This window comes from Elephantulus edwardii, unplaced genomic scaffold, assembly GCF_000299155.1.
Source record: "Elephantulus edwardii isolate Elephantulus edwardi_28Jun2011 unplaced genomic scaffold, EleEdw1.0 scaffold00077, whole genome shotgun sequence".
Taxonomy (NCBI): Eukaryota; Metazoa; Chordata; class Mammalia; order Macroscelidea; family Macroscelididae; genus Elephantulus; species Elephantulus edwardii.
Window position 1 is genome coordinate 11,596,995 of NW_006399827.1, and position 25,751 is coordinate 11,622,745.

The window sequence follows — 25,751 nt, forward strand, 5'->3', positions numbered from 1 at the left end:
GTAGGAGTGAGTTTGGTGGGGCCTGAGGCAACCCTGCCAGGAGGTGAGGGGAGTATGCTGAGAAGTGAAATGCTCTTCCTACATACTTTGGGCTTTGGGAAGGCAGTTCTTAAGCTTTATATTTAAAAAACAGACTGTGTGCCCGCCTGCACCAGTGTTCTGAGTTAAACGGAGAAATCCAAAGTGGGTCTAGACTCTCCATTTAGACTAGCATTGGACCTGAAGAACGAGGGAAATGCCACACTGTCCCTTGCGCTAGCCTGGGCAACTGGCATGGAGGTGTGTGTGGTTCAAGTACTGAGCAAAAGATGTGTCCTACCTACCAGCCTGGGACCAGCCCAACTCCCAGGGGACCTGGGTCCTGTGAGAGGGATTGCCTGGAGGAAGGCTGAGCTACATTGCTCACTGTCCATGGCTGAAATCCTCTCCTTCTCAATTCATCCACTCCCTCATTGCCATGGACTTAGAACTCATTCATAATTGACCCTCCAGTGGGTTTTCAAAGGCTATCAATTGCACAGGAGGAGATTGCCCGTGGTTCTGCCAGGGCGTTGCTGCTGGATTTGGACCATACCTGCCTTTGGATCGGCAGCACAACTTCACTAGGCCACCAGAGCGGTCTGAATAGCACCCTCAAATCCTCGTAACTTCCCATCTAGAGTGGAGTTTCTCTTTTCCACATGGGGAGCCCGAGAGGTGCACTTTGCGGGTAGAATATTAGGGTTAGGATGGAAAGCTGGCTGGTTATTTTTCTCACTTGCCTCTTTTGACCCCCTTAGGTTCCATCTGAGACGCCCCTGACTGTCCCTGCCCCCACCCCACCCCGGACCCCGGCAATGCTAACCGCTGTCTGTGGATCTCTGGGCAACCAGCACACGGACGCGCCTCACGCCTCGCCACCGCGCCTGGACCTGCAGCCCCTCCAAACATACCAGGGCCACACCAGCCCGGAGGCCGGGGACTACCCCTCCCCGCTGCAGCCTGGGGAGCTGCAGAGCCTCCCGCTGGGCCCGGAGGTGGACTTCTCACAGGGCTATGAGTTGCCAGGGGCCTCCTCGCGGGTAACCTGCGAGGACCTGGAGAGCGACAGTCCTTTGGCTCCGGGACCCTTTTCCAAGCTCTTGCAGCCGGACATGTCACACCATTATGAATCGTGGTTCCGGCCCACCCACGCGGGCACCGATGACGGCTCTTGGTGGGACCTTCATCCCGGTACCAGCTGGATGGACCTCCCCCACACCCAGGGCGCGCTGGCCTCCCCTGCCCACCCGGGGGCGCTTCAGGCAGGTTTGGGGGGCTATGTCGGAGACCATCAGCTCTGCGCTCCTCCGCCCCATCCGCACCCTCACCACCTCCTTCAGGCCGCCGGAGGACAACACCTTTTGGGGCCTCCCGACGGGGCCAAGACCTTGGAAGCGGCCGCTCCGGAGTCCCAGGGGCTCGACTCCAGTCTGGACGGGGCGGCCAGGCCCAAAGGCTCCCGGCGGTCAGTGCCTCGCAGCTCGGGCCAGACCGTGTGCCGCTGCCCCAACTGCCTGGAGGCTGAGCGACTGGGGGCTCCCTGCGGCCCCGATGGGGGCAAGAAGAAGCACTTGCACAATTGCCACATCCCAGGCTGCGGCAAGGCCTACGCCAAGACGTCGCACCTGAAGGCTCACCTGCGCTGGCACAGCGGCGACCGGCCCTTCGTGTGCAACTGGCTCTTCTGCGGCAAGCGCTTCACGCGCTCCGACGAGCTGCAGCGCCACCTCCAGACGCACACCGGCACCAAGAAGTTCCCCTGTGCCGTCTGCAGCCGCGTCTTCATGCGCAGCGACCACCTGGCCAAACACATGAAGACCCACGAGGGTGCCAAGGAGGAAGCTACCGGGGCGGCCACGGGCGAGGGCAAGGCGGGTGGAGCGTCCGAGCCCCCAGGAAGCAAAGGCAAGCGGGAGGCCGAGGGCGGCCAGGCACCATCCAACTGATCCAGGCGAGGCCCCCAACCCTGGTCTCCACTGGAGTGTTGGATGAAAACCCCCAGGCTGGACGCTCTGGGGGGTGGCTTGAGCAAGGGAGAAAGGTGGTTATTTATTAAGGGGAAGGAAAAGTGGTATGGGCACGACGGGGAGACAGGGTGTTAGGGGGTGACTAGGGCTGGAGAGGGCATGTTTGGTGGGCTGTACAAGCCCTTCTGTTCTCCCCTTTCTCACTGTTACACTCATGCCCCTGGATTGGGTTTTAGGTGGGGTACACCCTTGCCCCTACTGGCAAGCTGGGGACAGGCTGGAGGAGACACCATGTCCGCGTCTGTCCAAGAGCAGAGAGCAGTGGGCCCGGCCCTGGGGCGCTGAGGGTAGCTGCCTGGACACGTCCTTAGTGCCTGGGAACCAGGACATAAAAGCGCCTCCAGAGCCGCCCTGTGTCCCTTTCATCCCCCTTATAGTGCTTCTGCCCGTAGGGTATCCGGAAGGAGAGTTAAGATGGGGTGGAGGGAGCTAGGGGTCCCTATAGGGTCGGGTCTCTATCTGATTTGGTCTATTGTTAGGGAATAAATAACTATGCCCTTCCTCATCAACCCTTTTAGACTCGGTCTGATCAAGCCATGAAAGAAAGGGGGAAGAGGGCCTGATTCTGGACAGCTTTTCAGTCAGACCTGTGGGGTGGGAGAGAGAGCCCTCTCTCCTGAGAGGGGAGGGTGAAGGGCAATCCTTTCCTAAAATAAGAGAACAGGGATTTGGTGGGAGAATGGAAGGCACTAACTCCTTCCTTCTCCAACTCTGATTCAGTTCCTAGCTCTTGGGCTTTGTAAAAAAGTAAAGCTTGGTAGCCCAGATCTTCCATCTGTTACTCCATGGAGGCTTTGAAAGCAATTGGAAGTCCCAGCTCTAGGGTTGACATAGTTCCTCACCCTAGGTCCCTATCATGTGCTTTCCTTTGGGGATAAGAAGGGGGTAATCTCAGGTAGCTGCGGGCTGCCTCAGGAGAGGGGCTTCCAGCGGTTCCCTTTCCAAATCACTATTGCCCCTGACTGGCCATCTCTGATCACTAATAGCAGTTTCCTTCTATAACTTGCTCTTCCTTTTCCTTTTCTACTTACCTGCCTCACTCCCTATCTGTAGAGTGTACTAAGGATGGACTAGGGGCCCCCAGGAGGAGACTTTTTGCTCCCCAGTCCTACAGGGAAATCCACTTACATAAGAGGGTAGCGCTCTCCCACTGGAAGGGATTCGCTCTTCTGAGGTGATATCCAGGAAGCTGTCTATCCCTGTGTTCTTCTTTAGATGCTAGAAATAGGTTTTGTTGATGCTCATGGGGTGGGGGTGGGAGGGTGGGAGGGGAGAATGCAGTGGAGGATGAGCCAGGTAGAGGGGAAGGAGCTGACACAGAGAAGGTCCCTGAAGCTGGTGAACTTTCCTCCAGACTGGAGGCAGGGACCTTAAAATTCCTCCTTCCCTCCCCTCCTCTTTGCCCACACAGAGTTCTATGTGGGGGTTAGCTGTGTATTGATTTTTAAGTTATAAGCAAAGGGTATTTTATTTAATATTAGGACAAGTGTATGTTTTTGTGTATATCTCTGTGTGTTGCCTATGCATATGGGATGTGTGTGTGTGTGTGTGTGTGTGTGTGTGTGTGTGTGTGTATGTTGTGTGTAGTTCTCAACTGAGCCTGGGGTCTCTACTCAGAGAGACCCCATCTTGTTCACCCCATTCAAGGTCCTGGGACCTAGACACACAGCATCTCTTCCTCCCTTGGAGGTGCTGAAGCCCAGTCCGGGGACTGGGAACTCTATGGGAAGTGGGAGCTGGGCTCGGGGTGAGAACATATGTTTGTGTAGAAAGAGGCCCTCCTTTAAAAGGGACAATGTGCCTTCTTCCTGAGGGACTCATGGGCCTGGGGTAGTTTAAGAAGTAATGTTCTTTTAAAAAATTCTTCTTTTCCATGCCTCCTCTTAGCCCAACTCCAAGTTCCCTTCCCTGGGGGCAGGAGGAGAGTCTGTAGTGCCTGCAGGTGGAGAGAGGAGAGAGGAAGTGGGTGCTGGATGCCTGTCTCCTCCACCCATCGAAACCAGCCACCCTCTCCTTGAGCCATTAGGACAGTCTTTTCCAGTGACCATTCTAAGGGGAACTCCCAGATGGGTGTTGGTGGGGGGTGTCCCCCATAGAGGCTGAGCTCTAAGGTGTGTGGGTGGGAGCTTTGAATAAGTTTTCTTCTGCTCCCCTCTTTCATAGATCTAGATTGCTTGGCTGTTTGCCCCTTGAAGACAGCGCCCCTAGAGGAGAAATGTAGGATTTTTTTTTTCTCTTTAACTGCTGTGAACCCATTTTGGGGGGAGAAGGAGGAGTAAGAAACAGCCTGTGTTTTTTTATGCCACAATAAAGTTGTCAACCACATCATTGCTTCATTTGTCTTCCAGTTCAGTTTCCTTTTTAATTCAGTGTCCCTCAGCAGCAAGGACCGGGTTTGCGCTGCAGGGTGGGGTGGACACATCCTTTGATCTCGCAGCCCCTGGGCTGTCTCACTTCTGCTTGGTTGGGGCTGAGCTGAGTTGATTGAAGGGTCTGATCCTGCCCGGGAGGTGGCTGGCGTAGAAGGGAGGAGCTCACTGGTTTGACAGCTGAGCTGTCTGCCCCTCCCTTGTCCCCCACCTTTGGGGACAAGAAGGTTCTAGATATTTTCTTCCTCCTCCACATATAACCCCCTCTCTCTCCTCCTTTGCCAAGAACCCGGGTTCCCTGGCCTCTGCTTTCTCACCACGCCCAATGGGGGTGTGTGAGGCAGTCAGTCCCTCTGGCTGTAAGCAAGGTGGGGGTGACTGACAGTGATTTCTTCACCCAGGATGATCCCTATCAGGGACAAGGTGATGAAAGGCAACCAAGATATCTGATGGGCTTCTGCCCAGCTGGAAAGTATGAAGGAAAGGCTCCTGTGTAACTCACAGCGAGAGACTCGCCACAGTTACACAACCCCGTGTGCACAAACACCCTTGCTGGACCTATCAAGTGTGCTAAAATGCCCATCAGTTCACATTTCCTAAAGGTCCAAGTCCCAGAACACAGTTGGTGCCTAATGAAGGTCAAGTGGCTGGAAACCTTATCATTCCAGAGCCCTACAACTATAAAGGATCAGTTTTTCACCCCCAAAGACCAGGAGTAAAGTACTGTGTTTTCTCCTGCCCATTCTATTTTGTTAATGATCAAATTTCTTTATCCTTGGTAGGGTCTCATTGTCCTCCCCATTAACCCTACAGAACAGTTCTACTTTGTAACACATAATCACTTTGAGTTGGGGGGTGGAGAGGCCTGGCTCTAAGGCAGTTAACAGCCCCCAGGCAGTTCCTGACTCAAATCTGGTACCCAAGGCCCATCCCTTTACTTATTTGCAAGAGTCAGGGGTTGCAAGAAAAAAAGTTGAAAACCATTTCAGCATGGGGGCATCAGAATGATTTAGGGATTACAGAGGAAACCAGACCGGTTTGGGGGCCAATTGTTTTTATCCCTAGGTTCCTGGCTTTAGAAGCCTGGGAGGAGGGGAAGGTGGGTTTTCCTGTAACCTCATGCCCTTCCCACTCCTAGGGGTTCCTCTTTTGTCTTTCTGGTTCTGGAGAAAGTAAGACCCCAGGACCCTGGTCTTCCTTCTCCTTTCCCCCATCACCACCCCCAAGGACAGGAGGGCAGCTTTGGGCCTGGTAAGGCCTGTCTGGGCAGGGCCAGGACCTCCCCTCCTCCCCTCGCGGCTCCTCCCGCTGACCTGCATTCTTAGCAGGGGCCTTTGGTAGAGCTCTGACGCCCCTGCAGCAATGCTGCCTGGTTGGCCTGCCCCCCTGGCAGAGACCAAGGCTACCTCTGACCCCTCAGATCTGGCGCCAGAAGGACAATACCCAAGGAGCCAGAAGGAGGTTAGGGAAACCAGATTATTTGGGTTGAACCACAGGACAACTTCTCTCCCCTTTTCTGGGAAGTGAGAGAAGAATCCCTCTAGGGTGGATGGGTGAAATCAGGAATGGGAAAGTGACGCAGAGAAGGTAGCCTGGGAACCGCAGCCTCGGGCTGTGCTGGGTTGCTCTTTGCCTCTCTTACTGCCTACTCCTGCCCCACAGCGGTCAGATGGGGAAGTGCAGGCCTGCCTTGGGTGCCCAGGTTTATGTTGGCACCCAGCGCTGGTGTTTGCTTCAGGAATGACATCCAATGGGAAGCTCACGTGCTTCCCCCAACATTACATCAGTAGCCACTTCCACCTTCCCATTTAGACTGCCCAGCATCTTAGCAGTGTAGACCTGAAAAGAATCCTAGAAACCAACTGTCCAGTTGTTCTCACCAGGAAGGGGTCACTAGAACACCAGTGGAGTGTTTCAAAATACCCCAGTTCACTCCCTAACATCCCATTCAGTTGTCTCCTTTTGGACTATATTAGAGCAAAGCCTCTTAAATATCATATGGAAGAGTTTTGTAACATACAGGTTCTGATTCAGGAGGTCTAGGGTGAGGCCCAAGTGCCTGCATTTCTGATAGCCTCCAGAGGCTTCTAATATTAGGGATTCGTGGACCAATTATACTTTAAAAAGAAAATAAAAAATTAACTTATTAAATTACAAAACATCTTTTCTCCTTTCCTAAAGTGTTAGAAGGAAAGTTCACAAAGCAAACTGGTTTTCCATTCAACCATTTATACACCTCTTATAACATTAATTACAAAATCCACAATGCAAAGAGCACTTTCTCCACTTCCTCCCTGTAATTCTCTTTTACAGAAATCCTTCTATTTCACCCTTTTCCATCTTCTGGTTTTGATTCTTGGACAAATCCTGGGTGTTTTTGTTTTTTTTTTTACTTTGTATGCTTGGTTATTCAAAGCAGTGAGCACCTCCCTGGTGGTGCTGGTCACTTTATAGCTCTGTCTGTTATTACTTTATGTTGAGCCATAAGGGTGAGTTTTGTTCAAGAGTGACCAAGAGTCATGGTTTTGGGGGTTCAACCAGTTTCTATTGGACCAGTAAGCCTGGCTTTTAACAATTATTTTTAGTTTATTCCACAGTCTTCTCATTTTATCCAGGTGATTTAGTGGGCAGTGCTTGTAGCCAGGCACCATCTAGTTCTTCTGGTTTCAGTGTCATGGACGTTGAGGTTCACACAATCCATAGGCCTTTGAACTAACTTTTTTTTAAGGGAAAAACAATCTTTATTAGTTGACCTGAACTAATTCTTTCAGTACATCTTTGCTTTTCTTTATTCTTTATTTCAAACAGGGAAAGACCAATAGTTGCACCTTAGCTGCTTGTAAGCTGTTAAGACCCCAGTCACTATTATGCAAGTAGAATGTAAAACATTGTCTTCTTTGTAATCTAGCCAACACTTTTTAAAAAGTAGAAGCACTAAGGTTTTGAGGCTATGTTAATGATAGTGGAATGACTTGGAGAAAGATAGTAACAATGGTTGCACAACTTGAAAAATATAATGAATGTTTACTGAACTGTATATGTAGAAATTGCTGAGACGGTACACACTTTGTTACATCTCTATATATTTTCACCACAATACAACAAAGTCAGGGTAGACAGTGAAGAAATTGAGATTGCAAACAGCATCAGTTTTCTTGACTCCACAATTAACTGAAATTAAAAGATGAATTGAAAAAAAAAAAGATGAATTGCACTGAGAAAGTCTGCTGTCAGGGACCTTTCCAGAGTACTGAAGAACAGCTATGTCAGTCTGGAGACTAAGGTGCACCTGATCCAGGCTGTCAGAAAGCTGCACAATTATTAGGGATTATAGAAGGAGAACTGATGCCTTTGAGCTGTGGTGCTGGAGAAGAGTATTGAAGATATCATGGACAGCTAGGAGAATAGACCCTTCCATCGTGTTTGGGAGGGTGGAGGGACAGCACAAGAGAGGAAGATCCTCAGTGAGATGGACTGACTCCATGGCTGGGGTAATGGGAGTAGGTGTGTCAGAGACAGTAAGGTTTGCACAGGTTAGAGGAAGGTTTAGGGCTGTTGTACATAGGGTCACCATGAGTCGCAAGCAACTCGACGGCACATAACAACAAAAACACAGCAAAATGTTAAAAAAGCACAAAAGCTTTGATGTAGTAGCACCAGCATAAGAATAAAGTAGAAATGAGAGCTACATAGAGATTATAATGGCTAGAGAAATAAAAAGGTGGGGAATAACAAAACAAAAGTATTTGCCAAGGGAAGTTTGGAGTACCTCTCTTCTCATCTCATTTAACAAGGATGTCCAGTGTTGACAACCCTACAGACCACACTTTGAACAGCAGAGTATTAAAGTATCGGGTTGTACAGTGGGAGTTATGTATAGTTGGGGGGAGGACATTATTCTTCCCTTCACCTGAGTCCCAGTAGTGTAGAGGTTAAGAACTTGCTCCTGACCAAAAACTCAGCTGTTCACTCCACAGCAGCCCCTCAGGCGGAGGTGTGGCATTCTCTACTTTGGAAACCCTATAGGACGGTTCTACCGCATAGGGTTGCTGTCAGTCACAATTGATTTGATGTGGATTTTCACCCCACCTGCAGCTGAGAAGCACTGATTTAATCCAATGTTATTTCTCTAGCAGTGGGGAAACAGAAGCCTTCCCAGAGACTTAACAAATAGTAACTGAGATGCTGACCTGTGGAGTTAAAAATCATCCTTTTCCCTCCAGCTTCTTCCTCATCTCTGGTCTGGTTTCTTGGTCATTCTGTGTAGCCCCTTTTTTGAAAAGGTCTACCTGGAGGCAGCATCTTCCTGGAAATCAGTCTTGTATACCCAGAAGCAATTCTAGAAAAGCTCAGATTTCAGATCCTCAGTAATCTTACCTGGCACATTTCCTCTGGCCATTCCCCACCCCTGGGGAAGCCAAATTGCCTCACCTCAATCTTCATTCCCACCCCTGGATGACCACAGTCACAGCTGCTGTGGCCAGGGCTCTGAGCTTCAGCCCTGGCTGGTTGGCAGGATGGTTAGAGAAGAAATACACAATCTGCAGCAACACCCCTGTCTACAATCCCGGAAGACTTCATGGAGTAAAAGGGAGTGAGATGCATATGTTTGAATACTGGTGGAGTATAAAGGTAATTGAGCTGGAAATCTGAACATTTGGATGGAAGACTCCCTCACTGTGTCCCTCTCCTTGGCCAAGACTGTTTCTTTGCTGCTTCGGTTTCACTCTAGTTAAAGACACTAAATCTCTGACTTAAGAAATTTAAAAATTTCCTTTCAAGTCAATATTCCTATGAATCTGAACTCTCTGGAACAGACTAAATCTTTTTGGGCCAACTGGTATTTTTTTTTTTAAAGAAAAGATTCTTTCATTGTTTTACAAACCCTCCCCCAGGTCCCCTCCACCATGCAGCCCTCGCTCTAGTCTCCTGTGATGACAGAAATACCCAGTTACATCTCTCTTTTAAACGGTTCTCTCCCTCCTCTGTTTCAGTGCAGTATACATTATTGAACCCATCTTACTCAGTCTCTCCCCAACCCCAAGGACAGTCCCATTCTACAACAGTGGCATCATGTAATATTTGTCCTTTTGTGACTGGGATATTTCACTCAGCATAATGTTCTCCAGAGTCAACCATTTTGAATAATATTGCATGAGTTCCTTGTTTTTTAATGCAGCATAGTATTCCATTGTGCGAATATACCACAGCTTCTCTAGCCATTCGTTTGTTGATGGGCACTTAGGTTGTTTCCAACTCCTTGCTATTGTGAACAAAGCTGCAATAAACATGGGTGTGCATATATCTGCTTGGATGTCAGCTATGGTCTCTTCAGGGTATATTCCCAGTAGTGGAATTGCTGGGTCAAATGGTATCTCTATTTGCAACTTTTTGAGAAAGCGCCATACTGCTTTCCACAGGGGTTGCACCATTTTACACTCCCACCAACAGTGAATCAGGGTTCCAGTTTCTCCACAACCTCGCCAGCATTTGTTGCTTGCTGTTCTGTTAAATTTTGCTATTTTGACTGGGGTGAAATGATATCTCATAGTTGTTTTAATTTGCATCTCTCTTAGGGCTAGGGATTTTGAGCATTTCTTCATGTGTTTGTTAGCCATCTGAATGTCGTCTTCGGTGAAGTGCCTGTTCATATCCTGTGCCCATTTTTCTATTGGATTATTTACCTTTATCTTGTTGTGGTGCTCAAGTATTTCATAAATTCTGGATATAAGTCCCTTATCTGATATTACCGAATACTTTTTCCCAGTCAGTGGCTTCCCTTTTTACCCTACTGGAGAAGTTTTTGGATGTGCATAGGGATTTGAGTCTTAGAAGGTCCCATTCATCTATGTTATCTTCTCCTGGTTGTAGGCCAACTGGTATTTTTGCACATGTGCACAAAAGATGCATGAATTGAAAATATCTTTGTCACCAGATGCTCTGCTGGAGAAGGAGGGACAATCTCCTCACGTACCAGTTAGATCCAATTTGATGGTACACACACACAAAAAAAATAAATAAGATAAAATAATAAAATGAAAAGAAAATCTTTGTGCTTTTTGGCCTATGACTGTTTTGTTGTTGGGCTGGGGTTTTTTTTTTTAATCTGAATGAAAGTTTAGAGAGTAAATTGATTTTCTATTTACTAATATAGATTTTATTTTATGACATACTTTATATAACCACATACTTCTAGTTCCCTCTTTGTCATTCCCTTTTCTATTAATCTGTGACCACTTTCATGTGTTTTATTACCCAGACGCCACCACTCGCGTGCTTTTGGGATACAAACAAGGGTCTTTTCAGCCAAGTTTTTTCCTTCATTTCCAAATTCTCCCCAGGCTCCACTCTGATAAACCACCCGGTTTTTTCTTTTCTCCCTTACCACACAGGCCCCCAGCTCCAGGTCATTGTGAGAATTCCTCCCAACATTTCTTCAGATTTGAAGGGTGCCTGGAAAAGGCAAGAAGCTAACTAAGGAAGACATGGAACGCAGGCTCCGCTCCGAGGAGTGGTGCAGGCGCGCTCCCTGGTGGAAAGTGGGTAAACTGCAGGTGCTCGGTGGCGGCTCCGCCTCCGGGGCCAGGGACCTTCCAGGTCACGTGGGAGCCCCCGCCCGCTGGGACGGACGGAGCCGGCGCGGAGGAGGTGGACCTTGAGAGAGAGCTGGGGTTTATGCAGGGAGAGAAGGTGTGGGACTAATATTGCTGAGAAAGTCGGCAAGGAGCCGTGTTTAGGGGTGTACTCTTGGATTCTTAGAGGTGGGTGGGATTGCGAGAGCGACTGCGTGGAAGGAAGGTCTCTCATTACCGTCAGGGTTTTCGACGCTGTCTGGGTCAATGTCCACCAGCTACCGCTGCTAACCAAATAGTGTGTGCGGTATTGAGTGCCCAGAACCCAATGGCAGTGTCTTCCCTGAATGTCTGTGTGCTTGTACTGGGAAAGGGATCCCCTAGTTTGGCTAGGATTGCTAACATAGACACCTCAACTCTTCCCAGACGATGCCACTGACTCCGGACCCTCCAAGTTCCTGCGACTGCTTTGTCTCTGTGCCCCCGGCCTCTGCCATCCCTGCAGTGATCTTTGCAAAGAACTCTGACAGACCCCGGGATGAAGTGCAGGAAGTGGTGTTTGTTCCTGCAGCCACACATGCCCCTGGGAGCCGGCTCCAGGTGGGTTGGGCCTTAAGGGGTGCTGAGGATGTGCCACATCCAGGCATTTTTGTAAGCTCTCTCTCTACTCCCTAGCCCTGGGAGGCCAGCCACTAGATGTACTGGGAAGAGCATGGGCTTGGAGCCCACAGATCGGGGCCTTAGCTCATAATGTATGTAGTCTCTGTGGTCATCAGTTTCCTCATCTGTAAAATGGAATGGGAGGTGAAAGGATTGGCCCAGTTCTGAATGGCCTCTCCCTTTCTCTTCCCTAACCTCAGTGCACCTACATTGAAGTGGAACAGGTGTCCCAGACACACGCTGTGATCCTAAGCCGCCCTTCTTGGCTGTGGGGGGCCGAGATGGGTGCGAATGAGCACGGTGTCTGTATTGGCAACGAGGCAGTGTGGACCAAGGAGCCAATTGGGGAAGGCGAGGCCCTGCTGGGCATGGATCTTCTCAGGTGCGGGTAGCGCCTTCCTTTTCTCCTCCTCACAGAAATCTTGAGTTTTGGCCCAGGTTCACCTTGCCTCCTCCCACAGGGACCTCTTATCTCTGCCCTCTTTAGCCCTCACACCCTCCCATGCAGAACTGCCCTTGCTGGTCCTCTCCCACCCCTGGCCCATCAGTCTGACTAAAAACCTCAAACTTACTGTCATCAAGTCAAAACTGACACATAGCTGACTCTCCAGTGGGTTTTCAGGGGCAGTAAATCACACAGGAGGAGACTGCGCATCTTCTCAAGGAGCAACTGATAGAATCCAAACTGCCTGTCTTTAATTGGCAACTCCCTACCCACTAGGCCACCAGAGCTTCTAGGAGCCCCAAATACAGCCACCTCTGGTCTTTCTCAACCCCAAAAATAAAGTAATGGTTTAAACAGTTTTGGGTGGGTTTTTTGTTTGGTGTTTTTGTTTTTTGCTGGAGTTAAAACTTTTTTAAAAAAATCTCATGTGGAGTCTGTTTATAAAGCATGTAAAAGTGGAGAGACTCTAACTGAAGAGGGTTGAATTTCTCAGAGCACAGTTTGAAAACAACTTGTATGTCATGCTTGACATGCCCAATGTCCACAGATAGGCCGAGCGAATGTGCCCAATGGAGCCTCATATCCCCATGGCCCTTCTGTCTCCTGGATTCTCTCTTTGCAGATTGGCTTTAGAACGGAGCAGGTCAGCCCACGAAGCCTTGCATGTTATCACAGGCTTACTGGAGCGCTATGGGCAAGGGGGCAGCTGCCGGGAGGATTCCACACCATTCTGCTACCACAATACCTTCTTGCTTGCTGACCGAACTGAGTCATGGGTGTTGGAGACCGCTGGGAGGCTGTGGGCTGCTCAGAGGATCCGGGGTAAGGGCCTGGCAGAGAGACCTGCTTCCCAGAGGTGTTACCTCTGCATCAGACTTAGGAAGGGGTGAGAGAGAGAATAAGGACAGGAAAATTCCCCCTTCACCCTGAGGGAAGCCTGTCCCAGTCCAGAAACAAGCCTTTTGAGTAGATGAGACACTCTTGGAAATGAACGTCTCTACCTCTTTCCCTTGATTTGCTGCTTCTTCCAGGAAGCCCTCCTGGGCTTCCTTAGGGGGTCACATAGCCTCCTTGCATGTTAGCAGGTGCCTCTCTTCGTTGCACTCACCACACTGATCTCACCTTTATTTTTCGTGATTGTTTTGCATGTCTCCTCCACCACAGTGTAGGCACCAGGAGGGCAGGTCTGTTCTCTTTCCTGTCGTGTTCTTAGGTCCTGTTGCAGTGCTTGCTAGCACTCAGCAAACATCCCTGATGAAGATGAATCAATGAACCCCCTTCCACTGTCTCCTTGACAGAGGGGGTCTGGAACATTTCCAACCAGCTGAGCATTGGCACAGACATCTCGGCAGAACACCCTGAGCTGCGGTCCTATGCCCGGGAGCAGCACTGGTGGGATGGGAAGGACACCTTTCACTTCTCCCAGGTCTTCTCCCTGGTCCAGCAGCCCGTGCGCATGGAGGCTGCCAAGGCCCGCTTCCAGGCTGGGCGGAAACTACTGCAGCAACAGCAAGGTGTGTGAGTGGCTGGATGGGAGTGAGGCACCCTCCCCTCCCCCAGCTCTAGGCGGTGGGGACTTTGGTCTGTGACTAGAGGACCCCTGCTCTCCTCTTTGTCAGGCAGCATCACAGCGGAGGTGATGATGGGCATCCTCAGGAACAAGGAGAGTGGCATCTGTATGGATTCTGGAGGCTTCCGTACAACAGCCAGCATGGTGTCTATCTTGCCTCAGGACCCCACACAGCCCTGTGTCCACTTCCTCACAGCCACACCAGACCCCTCCAGGTGAGGCTGGGGATGGCCAGGAATGTGTACCTCTCAGGAGGAACTGAGGGATATGATAGGTCCCAATCCTTCTGTGTCCCATTAGGTCAGTGTTCAAACCTTTTATCTTTGGGGTGGAGGTGGCTCAGGCCCCCCAAGTGCTGTCCCCCACGTTTGGAGCACAGGATCCTGCTCGAATCCTGCCTCGGTTCCAGACTCAGGTGGATCGCCGGCATACCCTCTACCTGGGACATCAGGTGGCCTTGGGGCTGATGGAGAGTGAGCAGGTAAACTCCAGGAAAGAGGGGCTGCCTGCGGGGATGGTGCACCTCCTCTCCCCACAACCGTGACTCTAGAATCTTCAGAGCGGGGCTAGGAATGGAGCAGAGACTCCACTGTGATTTGGGCAAGAGGTTCCCTTTTCAAAGCCAGGCTACCTGGACTACTGGTGATCTGTCCTTTCTCTTGATTGTGTGAAGGAATACCCCCTTCACCCCAAGGGACACCTGTCTCTCCTGCAGGATCAGGGGCAGCAGCTTCGGCAGCGGCAGCAGACACTAGAGCAGGAAGGCCTCGAGGCTGCAAAGAGTCTGCTGGCTGGGCAGCAGGCCACACCACCCCAGGCATGGGGCAGCATCTTCCAGACCTTTGTGGAAAGGGAGAGCCGCATGTATGCGTGAGTCCCACAGCAGAACTTTCTGGAGTGTGGGCAGCACGCTGGGCCTCAGCCTGGCCTCCAGTAGCCAGCTCAACCTTTGCTTTAATAAAAGAATTTTTTCTGTGTCCTGTGAACTTGGTCCAAAGTCCATGGAGATGGGATAGCCACATGAGGGTAAAGGGTAGCCCTAAGCTGGCAGCCAGAACCTTGGTGGCCTTGCTGGGAAGTTCATGTTTAAGGCTTAGGTGATGGTGAGGTTTGTGGAGAGGGCTTCCTCTAGCAAGTGCACATACTTAAAACAATGCCTAGCACACTCACTCTCATTGCTGTTAATTCAGAACCAACTCATAGCTGACTCTCCAGTAGGTATTCAGGGGCCGTAAATCCCCTGGGAGGAGACTGCCTATCTTTTTCCTGCAGAGCAACTGGTAGACTTAGGTTATCAGCCTTTGTCAACTCACCTGCCTTTGGGTTGTCAGTGCAACTCTTGCCCAGCACACTTGGGCTACTATTAGGGGAGACTTGGAACCTTGGTCCTTGGCCTGGAGCTGGAAGAAGTGGTAGTGAGGTTTGGCCCACCATGCGATGGCATCTCTTATGAGGTGATGTCCACCTCGTTTGGCTTAAATGGGTCAGGAGGCCAGGTTGGAAAGATTGGACATTTGGTCATTAGCTTCAGGCTGCTCCTTAAAACTTAGTCTTGGGGGAAGGATTGGGGAGGGGGAGAGAAGTGCAGCAACGAATGAATGGAAATCCAAAATCTCTGTAAATGCTCATTAAAATTATTTTTTAAAAATTTTAAAAAAAGAAACCAAACAAAAAAAAAACCTTAGTCTTTTCTGTGCCTCTTCCAGAGCTTTCTCTGAGATGCCCCTCCAATGATACGAGACACACTGATATTCAGAGACACTTTATTGAGGATGGGTTCCTGCCATGGGTGAGGGGTCTGAGAGCATCTCCCTCATTCCTTTTGCTTTGCTGACAGACAGATCATACTTTACTTCTTGGTTTTCTTGGTTGTGCTGAGGGCCCAAGACAGGGAAGCCTTGGGAGCTGCAGCTGCCTTGGCCCCCTTCTGTGCCTGGGCAGTGCCTTGCTGGCCCAGATGTCTAGAGAGGAAGGCATCTTGGTGATAGAGCCTGTCAGGGGTAAAGGGATGGGCTGAGTGGCTGTCTTGGGTGTTTTCTTCTCTTGCCCATGTGAGTTGGACAGACTGCTGTCTCCAGCCATGGGCTTCTCGGGCAGCAAGGGCAGGTTCGTGAGTATGAGCTGGGTCTCCATCCTCTGGAGGTGCTCGGTCAGGGCTGCCTGCTGCCTGTGTTCCTTGTGCCTGGTTATCTCCTGCTCCAGGTCCTCGAGGAAGCCTGGGAAGAGGCGGGGTGGTAGATGTGCCTTGGTCACCTGCATGGCCAGGATGGATTGCTGCCCCAGCTATCATGCTACTATCTCTGGCCAGATGCTCATCTGCACTCCGAGCCATCATCTTTGTTCTCCCACCCGCCCAGGGCAGGGGTGGGCTCTAGGAATCTGCAAGGGCAGAGTGTCACCTTGCTCTGAGCAGAATGGGCCACTCAGCTCTGGGAACTCGTCATCATCTTCATCATCCAAGACTGCCTCCTCCTCATCTGAGGCCCAGCGCTCTGGCACTGGTTTCCCGTCCAGGTCCAGCAGCAGAGCCAGGGCCCCTATGACCTGCTCCCTGCAGGGTGGAGAGAAAGGTGGCTATCCAGGAGGGCTCCCAGGTGTGGAGCCTGAGGGGATACAAGGACACAACCACCATGCTCCTCAGCCCCAGGAGTGGTAGTTCTCAAGCTAGGAGATGGGGTGTGTGGGCCAGCCCCAAATGGCCAGGGCTGGGTCCCTGTGGAGTTACAGGAAGGGAAAGAGAAGGAGCAGAGCTGAGTAGGGGAGATGTTATGGGTGGGGGGGCCCAGGTTTGCAGGCAGACTGGGATGCCAAGTGGAGTCAGCAGGTGGAGCCCAGCACCTCTTTACCTGTATCCATTCTGTTTGGTGCAGTTGTTTCCAGTCAGGTTGAGGATGAGAAGGCTCTGGGGGAACTCATCTGTACACACCAAAGAGAGGCAATGAGGTGCTCACACCAGCCTGCCAGCCCAAACACCTCTTTGCACAGCCCTTTATGCTCCTGGAGAATGAGGTATTTAGGCATGGGGTGCAGGTCATGCATGCCCAGAGATGTCAGAGCAGAGAGGAGGGAGGGCCCCACCTGGGACTTAGTCCCTCAGCTAAGGCATTCCTACCCAGCTTCAGTGTATCTATCTGATTCTCAGAAAGGTCCAGAAACTGAAGGTGAGGCAGATCGAGAAGGTTTTCCACTCTCTTGATGCAATTTCCCGCCAGAGACAGAAAGCTGTAGGAGAGGAGAAGGGGCAGAGACAGAGGCAAATCACTGAGAGCAGCTGAAAGGAGGGAGGAGGGCACCAGGTGTCCAGGTCTCCTAGCAAGGCAGCCAGGTGATAAGTGGGGACATGTGGCCTTTTGAGATGAGGGAAATAGAGCTAGGCTTGCTAGATTTTTGGCTGTCAAGGGATCAACTTGGTGAGGTCTGAGCTAGTTCCTTGGGGTGCTGCCAGGTTCCCCCACCCCTACCCTTGCCCTACATACCGCAAGGAGGGGATGCAGGCCAGGTTTTCAATTTGCTGGATTTTATTCTGTTGGAAGAAATCAAGGTGGATCCGCCAAGCTGAAGTCAGATGGATGTGGCCCTTAAAGGGGATAAAACTTCCAGGGCATGTCTATCTACTCTTGCAGCTAGAGACTGAACACTTTAGAAATTATCACCCCACTCATTGGCATGGTTGTCAACACCATGGGGCGATATGCTTTCTTCAGGTGGCTGTTTAAAGGTGTAAACTTAGGTTTGGCTAAACATGATTAAAGCATGCATACTATTCAGAAGGAGCACTGCTGGCCTAGTCTGTAGAGAGCTGTGCTGCTAACCTAAAGCCCTAGTGTCTCCAGTGGTTCAAATCCACCAGTGGCTCCTCAAGAGAAAGGCTGACAGTCTCCTCCCATGCAATTTACAGCCTCCCAAAACTGGCTGGAGGGTCAGCTATGAGTTGGTTCAGACTTGATGGCAATGAGGGCTTGTTTTTTTTTTTTAACCTATTCCAAGCCCACAACCAAAAAGTGACCTGGAAATTAGAGAAGGAGACCAAGTAACCTCAGAGATATGGTAAAGGCTTTGGTGTCCTGTAAACAGGTAGGGAACAACTAGTATGCTCATTTCACTTGTAAAGTGAGGAAAACTTATCTGAGCTGGTTATACTCAGCAACAAACAGCCTTCAAGGTCCTGAAAAGTACAGAAGGATCTACTCTATTCAGTTCCTTCTTCCTACTCATTAAAATAAGATATAGGTTTCATCTGTATAACCTCTTTGCAGGAGAAGATTTCTTCCAAGAAGAAATTTAGACCAAGAAATAAGAATGACATTCAAGAGGCTATTCAGGATCTCTTTTATGGAGTTGGGGAACATACATCTTACAATTCAGGAGAAATCCTGATTCAGCTATGGACTATTTAAATGATCTCAGGCAGCTACCTGAACACAAAAGAGTGGACAAGATGGCCTGGTCTTTCATAATTAGATAGGTTAAGCTCACGGTGTGGGGAAAGTAAAGGGAGGCAGGGAGGCAAGATAATACCGACTGCAGATAGAGGCTGTGAATATTCTGGAGGCTCTCTAAATTCCGGATACAGGTTATCCCCTCTCGATCTAGGCGGACAGTCTGCAGTTCAGCAAGGGTGTGAAACCTGGGAGAAAAAGGGGTTAAAGTGGTGTCACCGAATGCCATTTCAGTGGACTCTTAGCAGAAAAGACAGGAAAAGGGTGAAGGTGTTTTAAGGATGGATGAGTTTGAGGTTTTGGGTTTTTCCCCCCTCTGAACTGTGATAAATACACAGGTAACAAAAAAACATTTGCCATTTCAACAATCTTTATACATACTATTCAGAATTGTATATGCTCTTCGTGTTGTTCACCAATAACCATTAGCTATTCCCCAAATTTCCCATCATTCTTAAATGAAGCTCAGTGCCCGCTGATTGTGATTTGAGTGATTGTGATCATCGGGGCATTACTCTTGATGGAACGTGTGGAGTAAGCAAAGAAAGAAGCAAAGCTGAGCTTGGGTCAGTCTTCAGTCCCCTTTCTCTTCCACCCATTCATTCTTACATCTTCTGCGATAGGTCAATCTCCTCTGGGAAAGTCAAGTTCCTTTTAGTGATAAGGTCTTCAGTGATGCACATGTCTCCTTCCTCTAGACTAGGGGCAGGATTAGCTGTGAAGAAGTGAAATTGCCACATTTCCTCATTCCTGGAGGATCGATCCTACTGTTCCTCTACCCACCATCCCACCTCCCTACTTACTTTCTGGCATGATCTAAAAGGCTGCCGGCCTGGGGTAGACGAAGAGGCAGAACAACTTAAGAGGGCTAGTGGGGTGGTTGAATCCAGGATGTTGTGAAGAAAAGTCCAGAAACTTGGGGAATAAGGCAAAAGAGTTGGTGTGGACTAAATTGCTGGGATAGGGTGGAAAGAAAAGTAAACTGATGCGCAGCGTATAGGACTTCAGGGTGCTAAGCAGGTTCGTTGGCAGCAACGGGAAGTGAGCTACCAGAGCAGAAGAATTCGGGAAACGTTGTCGTTGCTAGGAAACCAGACGCCAGCAGTGGGCTGACTCAGCGCATGCGGGCTTTGGCCAGTGGCGCCACAAGCGGCTTCCTGCTCCTGGTTAGCTGCCCCACAATCCTTAGCGCCTTCCTTCACCTTTCGGCTTCCGTCCATTCCTTCGGCAGAGATGGCTGCGGCCGTGGTTGGGATGCTGCGAGGGGGTCTCCTGCCCCAGACGGGTAAGGACTCGGCCGTCTTTGTCTAGACCCCTACTCTCTCGTCTTCAATGACTAATTCCTTCCCATAATCTCTCCATAACCTCCAACCCATACAGCTCTTGATGACCCCTGACCACAGCTAGATCTCCGGCAGCAGCAATGACAACCGTAGGATTTGTTCGTTACACGCCAGACCCAGTACTGTCTTTGAATCTCTCTTGCCCACCCAGCCTTTTTCCTGCCCTCAGAGTTCCCTTTCTTGGACCACAGCCCTTTCTCAGTCTAGCGATACTAAGCGAAAGCGGGAACCTGTTGGTGCTGCGTGGTTTTTCCGGGTCCCGCGAGTCCCGCCTTTGACAGGGTGCTGTCATTACTGTCGTGTCTCTTGTTTTAGTGTAAAGTGTGTGCATTTTTCTTCTCAGGCAGGTATCCGCCTTACACACTTTGCGGCTTTTGCAAGTCTTGCTGTATCCATTTTAATCCTTAGGGTCTCAGCTTTAATGGCATTTCCTCAGACCCTCCCTCACCATCCTCTGTAAATCATGTATATCCCATTTATATCTATCTTGACTTGATTCATTAACTCCGTAGTGTCTATCATAATTTCTAATTTTGCATTTGTTTTTTCGCTCTCTTCTCGATTAGACTGTAAACTCCACAAGGGCAGAGTCTTTGTTCACTCAGCATAGCCAGCAGGTGGTGTGGTATCTGACATTAGTAGGCATGCATTATTTGCTTCGTGGATGAATTTGAGCACTTGGTATTTATAGCAGGCACTGTTAGGAATACTTTACAAACATCACTCTAAGATTCGGGTATTATACCCTATTTACAGGTGAGGAAACTGAGGTTCAAAATGGTTGAGTTTGAATTCCAAAATCAATCTCCATAATAGTCTATGTGTTTCCTACTGCCAAAGGGGCCCTTTAGAGTAGTGAGAGAAGATCTTCACCCTGAAACCCACAGCGTCCCTTTTCAGCAGGAAGTAGCTAAGAGAATACGCCATCCCCTTTTCCTTATGACTCAGGGTGAAGTCTCTCTCAGGGAGGAGTGATAGGGAATGGCAAAGGACACACTGACAAAGAAGATTAATCAGAACTGGCTTTGACAAGCACTGTGGCATTTGGACAAGAACAAACTGGGAGGAGGGTAGAGAGAATAGTGCAACAATGAATGAATGGAAACCCAAAATCTCTGTAAATGTTTATGAAAATTAATAAAATATAGAAAAAAAAACCAAAATGGTTGAGTTTGGTCAAGGTTAGAGCTAGGAAGTGGCAGAAGAGAGATTTAAATCTGGTTTCATCTGACATCATAAAAGTTGTAATTATGGCTGTTGTCAGTATAACTTTTTGCACTAACAAATCTTTCTGTTCTCTGACTCTGTTGAGCCATTTTCTTTGGGAATGTTTTTTCCGAGATACCATCCCGGCTTTGGGGAGAACTGAAAGTGGAAAGGTGCCAGCTTTAGGTCTTGTGTCAAGAATGAAGAGATCACTTTGGCTCCGGGCTTTCAAATGGTGCATTTTCCATCTGAGGATTGTTGTCTAGTTGATGTTTGTGAACAAGAGGAAGAAGAAAGGGAGACTTGTTTGGAGGGGCTTTAAGAGTGATTTTTTAATTTAATTTTTTTTTACTTCCAATCAGGGGGAGGGGGACATATTTAAGGCAGTGGTTTTCAGACTTTAGCATGTTTAGCTTCAACAAACCTGAGAGCTTGTTGGTCACTGTTTTCTGGGCCCTATCACTTTGAGGACCACTGACTTAGACTAAGAGTTGTAAAGCTATGGCAGGGCAGGCAGCTTGTTTTGGCAGATAAAGTTTTATTGGAACATAGCTATACCTGTTTGTTGACACATTGCTCATGGCTGATTTCACTATACAGAGGCAGAGTTGGGTAGTAGTTACAGAGACTGCATGGCTCTCAAATGGAAAATACTTTCTGTTTGGGCACTTAAAATTTGTTTACCCCTTGTTATTTTTTATTTGTGTTCAATATAATTTCTCCTTTGTTCTTGTTTCTTCCATCTCTGCACATAAAGAAGAGCTGGAGAAACTGGAGCCTCCAAGGAACAATGATAGACCTAGACTCACCCATTAAAGGAGAAGAAATTTGAGAAGTCAGAATTTCTAGCAGACAGTCCTTTGCCCCATTCTTGTGCCGAGCTGAGTCTTGCTTTGTGAGCTGTAGTTGTCTCTACCAAGAGAGTGTCATTTCTTGTCTTTGGTAGATTGGGGCCTCAAAGAAGCTTCTCACTCCTATTGTCATCTCCCCTCCCAGGCCGGCTCCCCACCTGCCAGACTGTACGCCATGGCTCCAGGGCCGTTACCCGGCATCACCGGGTGATGCACTTTCAGCGGCAGAAGCTGATGGCTTTGACTGAGTATGTACCCCCAAAACCAGCCATCAACCCAAGATGTCTGCCACGTCCTCCCAAGCCTCCCCAGCAGGTAAGGGGGAGAATGGGTGTACATAGTCACATCATTACTCCACTTACCCACTCTCACCCCATAGTACTTTTTAAAAAGATCTACACTAGATTCTCTGTTGGCCTTAGGGCTCTGAATCAAAGAAGGCTACTGAATTTGCTTAGTTCTTTACCTGTCTCCAAAAGGTATGTGTGAAAACTACCAAACAGGTAGGATAGGATGGGCCAAGTATCTTTCTTCTAAAAGTCACCAAAGCCTCCACATTTTTCTGGAGGAGAGAGCTTCTCTGTTCTGTTCTGTTTAAAAACACACACACACACACACACACACACAACACAACAAAACAGACCAATAGAGGATTTACAACCTTATTCCTGCTACTATAAGGATCTAGTAAGTTCTCATTTTCTAGTTGTCTAGTACTGCTGGAGTAGTACTTCCGCTCTCCTATTTTATAAAGACTAGCACATGGGGAACTGAGCAACAGCTGTAGCCTGAGGGATTTAAGTCAGAGGTAAAATACTAGTAGAAATGATGAGATGAGTCACTTAGCTGGGATTCCTTGAGGACTAATCCCTCTGGAAATTCTTCACAACTTTGAGAAATGTTAGTTATCGAAAGGCTTCAGGTCTTTTGTTCATAGGGTTCCTATGAGTTGTGCTCAACTAGACAACAATCATCAACAACAACAATAAAAGAATAAAACCCACCCATCTGGGTCTTTTCCTGAAAGCAAAGAGCTGTCTTAACTGTAGAGGGTCAGCCTGTAGCAGTGCTTGGCAAGCTACATTTCAGTAGATTTTAACTTTTGCCCACCTAAAATTGAGTTATAGCCTTCTTCCACACCCCCAGCTCAGATCTAACAAAGTCATTGGATAAAATGTTGCCAGCTAAGTTTTTCTTGCCTACTTTTTTTCATGCCAGTAATGCAGTGCTACCTTATAAAGATGATGATAATCTAGACATGTCTTATGCAGTAGCCCATTATGAGGATGCATTATATCTGCACTGCCCAATGTAATAGCCATTAGCCATATGTGGTTACTGAGCACTTGAAATGAGGCCTATATGACTGAGGAACTGAATTTCTAATTGTAGGTAAATGTAAACTAAATATTATTAGCCACATACGGCTAGTAGCTATTTAGTAAGGGAAGATCAAAAGCACAATAATGAGCTTACCATTATTTTAACTTGTGTATGTTAATATTACCACAAAATTTTGCAAAGACCACCATGACTTCCAGCTGCTCCAGTGTTCAAGTTTTAGGATCATTACTTTAGAGAGAGGAGGGAAAAAATATTTTAAACAGTGTTACAGAAGTTTGTGAATGTATTTTGAGTCTGTAAGTTTTCAATTTTGAGAATTGCTGTCTTTAAAAAAATGAGGATTCTGTAAGATTTTGAATTAGCATGATGGCAGAGCTAGTTTTTGTTTTGACTTTAAAAAATTTTTTTTTCAGGGTGGTTTTATTATTAGTAAATCAAAGTGAATATATTTTCAGAAGGAATATTGAAGTAATGTTGACAACAACATTGTCAAATAATAATGATTGGGATAGACTGCTGATTTATTCAGGGGCACTGAATGTCCTCAGGTTTGAAAAACACTACTCTGAAGAGTGTGGATATCTAATGAAAGGGGGGGGGGAATGAAAAGGGTAGGAGTATAACACATCTCTGAGAATCAGAGGTCCAGTGATCCTGCCTGTTCCCAGATCTTTTGCACATTTAGGCATCATTGGATACCTCAGCATGTAACCGTGAGAGTAAGTGGTGCAAGGAGGAGAGGCATATGAGAGCTTGTGTCCAATGGCTGTCCTTTCCTGACTGTAGGAGACAGGTCTCATCAGGCTTCTCCGGCGGGAGATAGCAGCTGTTTTCCAAGATAACCGAATGATAGCTGTCTGCCAGAATGTGGCTCTGAGTGCAGAGGACAAGCTCCATTTAAGGCACCGGCTGCGCAAACAGAAGATCTTGATGAAGGTCTTCCCCAACCAGGTAGACAGTGGGCCCCTCTGGCTGGGATTGGCTGTGTTCTCACCAGCTTGGCTAACCTCAGACCCCAGTATGTGCTCCCTAGATGTGGCATTTCCTACTCTTCCACTCTACAAACAGCCCTTAAGTCTCTGGTACCTCAACTGCAAATAAAGAATAAAGACAACCTTGGGTTGCTCCTTGAGCCTGAGACCACCTCTGACCAGCTCAACTCTCCTCCCACCATTCCCACTAATCAGCCATTCTTTCCGGCTGTTTTAGGTCATGAAGCTCTTCTTGGAAGAGTCCAAGTACAGAAACCTGCTGCCCCTTTTTGTAGGGCACAACCTACTGCTGGTCAGTGAAGAGCCCAAGGTCAAGGAGTTGGTACGAATCTTGAAGAGTATGCCTTTCCTGCCACTACTAGGTAAACAAATAGACCTGCCAACTGAGGATGGAGGTGAATGGGAGTGGATGCTCCAGCAGCCATCTGCTGAGCGTGTCTGAGTAAAACTATGGACATCCTGGGAGAGAACATTATTTTCATGGATGGAGCCTGAGCCAGCAGCCCCTGAGAACTGACTGTGTCACTGTGGCACCTGTCTTATCTCACTACCCAGGTGATTTCTGCCTTGGAGAAAAGACTAGGAAAGGTGGAAGGAAGATAGAGAGGGTGCTGTTGTAGGGAGAATATGTTCAGATACCTTGAGTCTAATGATAGTAGTGGTAGGTGCTGAAACACACAGATTAAGATATTTAAAACAAATACCCCAAATAAAGAATGCTGAGGACCTGTAAGCAGTGTTCCCCATATTCTCCTGATGGTAAGATTTACTGGTCATACTACATCTAGATAGAATACTGAACATCAGGGAGCTCTGGTGGCCTAGTGGCAAGAAGCTGCTCTGCAGTTGCAGAGGTATGCGGTTCAAATCCACCAGATGCTGTGCTGGAAAAGGAAGTGCAGTCTCCTCCTGTACCAGTCAGATCCGATTTGACAGTACACACAAAAAAAAGATAAAAGAAAAAAATTTTTAAAAAAAGAATACTGAGCATCCTCTCTGGAAATGAAAATTTAATAGGTCTGTTTGGGGGCCCAAAAATCTATATGTATAATAAACTATCTTCCCTCACCCTGAATTCCATGATTCTTCTCTCCATTAATATTTGAACTAGTGGACTTGGGACCATGTAGATTCATTATCCCAAAGTTTTCTGGTAGATGAATTAGGAAGGAGAGATGGGAATTGATCCCAAGCAGAACGGCAGTGGGAGTGTTGTGGTGACAAGTAGGAACCAGTATTCCAGGAAAAGCTGGGAAGTGGACAAGGGCAATGGAGAGTATATCCCTAAGATTGCACTGTCATTTTTGGACAAGAGGGTTTTATGGAGAACCCATCCGACCTCATCTTTTTCCAGGTGGCTGCGTTGACGACACTATCCTCAGCAAGCAGGGCTTCATCAACTACTCCAAACTTCCTAGCCTAGACCTAGTGCAAGGTCAGCTAGTTGGAGGACTCAGCTTCCTAATGGCCCAGACCCACTCCCTGCTTCAACACCAGCCCCTCCAGTTGACCACCCTGTTGGATCAGTACATCAGACAGCAGCATGAAGAGGACTCTGTCAAGCCAGCCAATGAGAAGGTGGATCCTCCTGAATCTATTCCGGACTCATAGCCTGTTAAACCCAGCCCTGCCCATAAATATACTCTGACTCTATTGGTTGTGTTTCTTTCATTGGAGATGTGGAAGAATTTGGGTTGGAAAGTAACATTTATTACCTGGTTTCCACTGACAAAAGCATAAGGATTCCACTTCACTAGAGTAACAGAAATTATTATTCTTACTCTATTTGTCTTTGGTTTTTCTAATTTCAGGTGTGATAGAAACAAAGGCCATTTTAATTCTCGGTCCAAGTCAGAGAAACTGAGGAAGTGATACTACTCTCTGCTTTCTTTCTTTCTTTTTTTTTTCTCTT

At 48.3% G+C, this 25,751-nt stretch overlaps 4 protein-coding genes across 4 annotated transcripts; 3 read left to right on the forward strand and 1 right to left on the reverse strand.

The window, feature by feature from the left end:
- The first annotated feature begins 836 nt into the window (after positions 1-836).
- SP6 (Sp6 transcription factor) lies at positions 837-1,967 on the forward strand. The gene has a single exon (XM_006889355.1). The coding sequence runs from the start codon at positions 837-839 to the stop codon at positions 1,965-1,967; it is 1,131 nt and encodes a 376-aa protein (XP_006889417.1).
- Positions 1,968-11,418: 9,451 nt separating this feature from the next.
- On the forward strand, positions 11,419-14,538 carry SCRN2 (secernin 2). The gene is made up of 7 exons (XM_006889466.1): positions 11,419-11,589; positions 11,850-12,031; positions 12,717-12,916; positions 13,393-13,608; positions 13,714-13,879; positions 13,965-14,145; positions 14,380-14,538. The coding sequence occupies exons 1-7, from the start codon at positions 11,419-11,421 to the stop codon at positions 14,536-14,538; spliced, it is 1,275 nt and encodes a 424-aa protein (XP_006889528.1).
- Positions 14,539-15,513: 975 nt separating this feature from the next.
- Positions 15,514-19,323, reverse strand: LRRC46 (leucine rich repeat containing 46). The gene is given in 9 exon segments (XM_006889467.1): positions 15,514-15,626; positions 15,629-15,880; positions 16,064-16,215; positions 16,511-16,580; positions 16,777-16,886; positions 17,141-17,187; positions 18,183-18,291; positions 18,713-18,802; positions 19,154-19,323. Coding segments are annotated over 9 exon segments (1,113 nt in total).
- MRPL10 (mitochondrial ribosomal protein L10) lies at positions 19,324-25,450 on the forward strand. Its single transcript, XM_006889356.1, has 5 exons — positions 19,324-19,388; positions 21,649-21,818; positions 23,634-23,798; positions 24,057-24,201; positions 25,194-25,450. Exons 1-5 carry the CDS (start codon positions 19,337-19,339, stop codon positions 25,448-25,450), a joined length of 789 nt encoding a protein of 262 aa, XP_006889418.1. The 5' UTR covers positions 19,324-19,336.
- Positions 25,451-25,751: the final 301 nt, after the last annotated feature.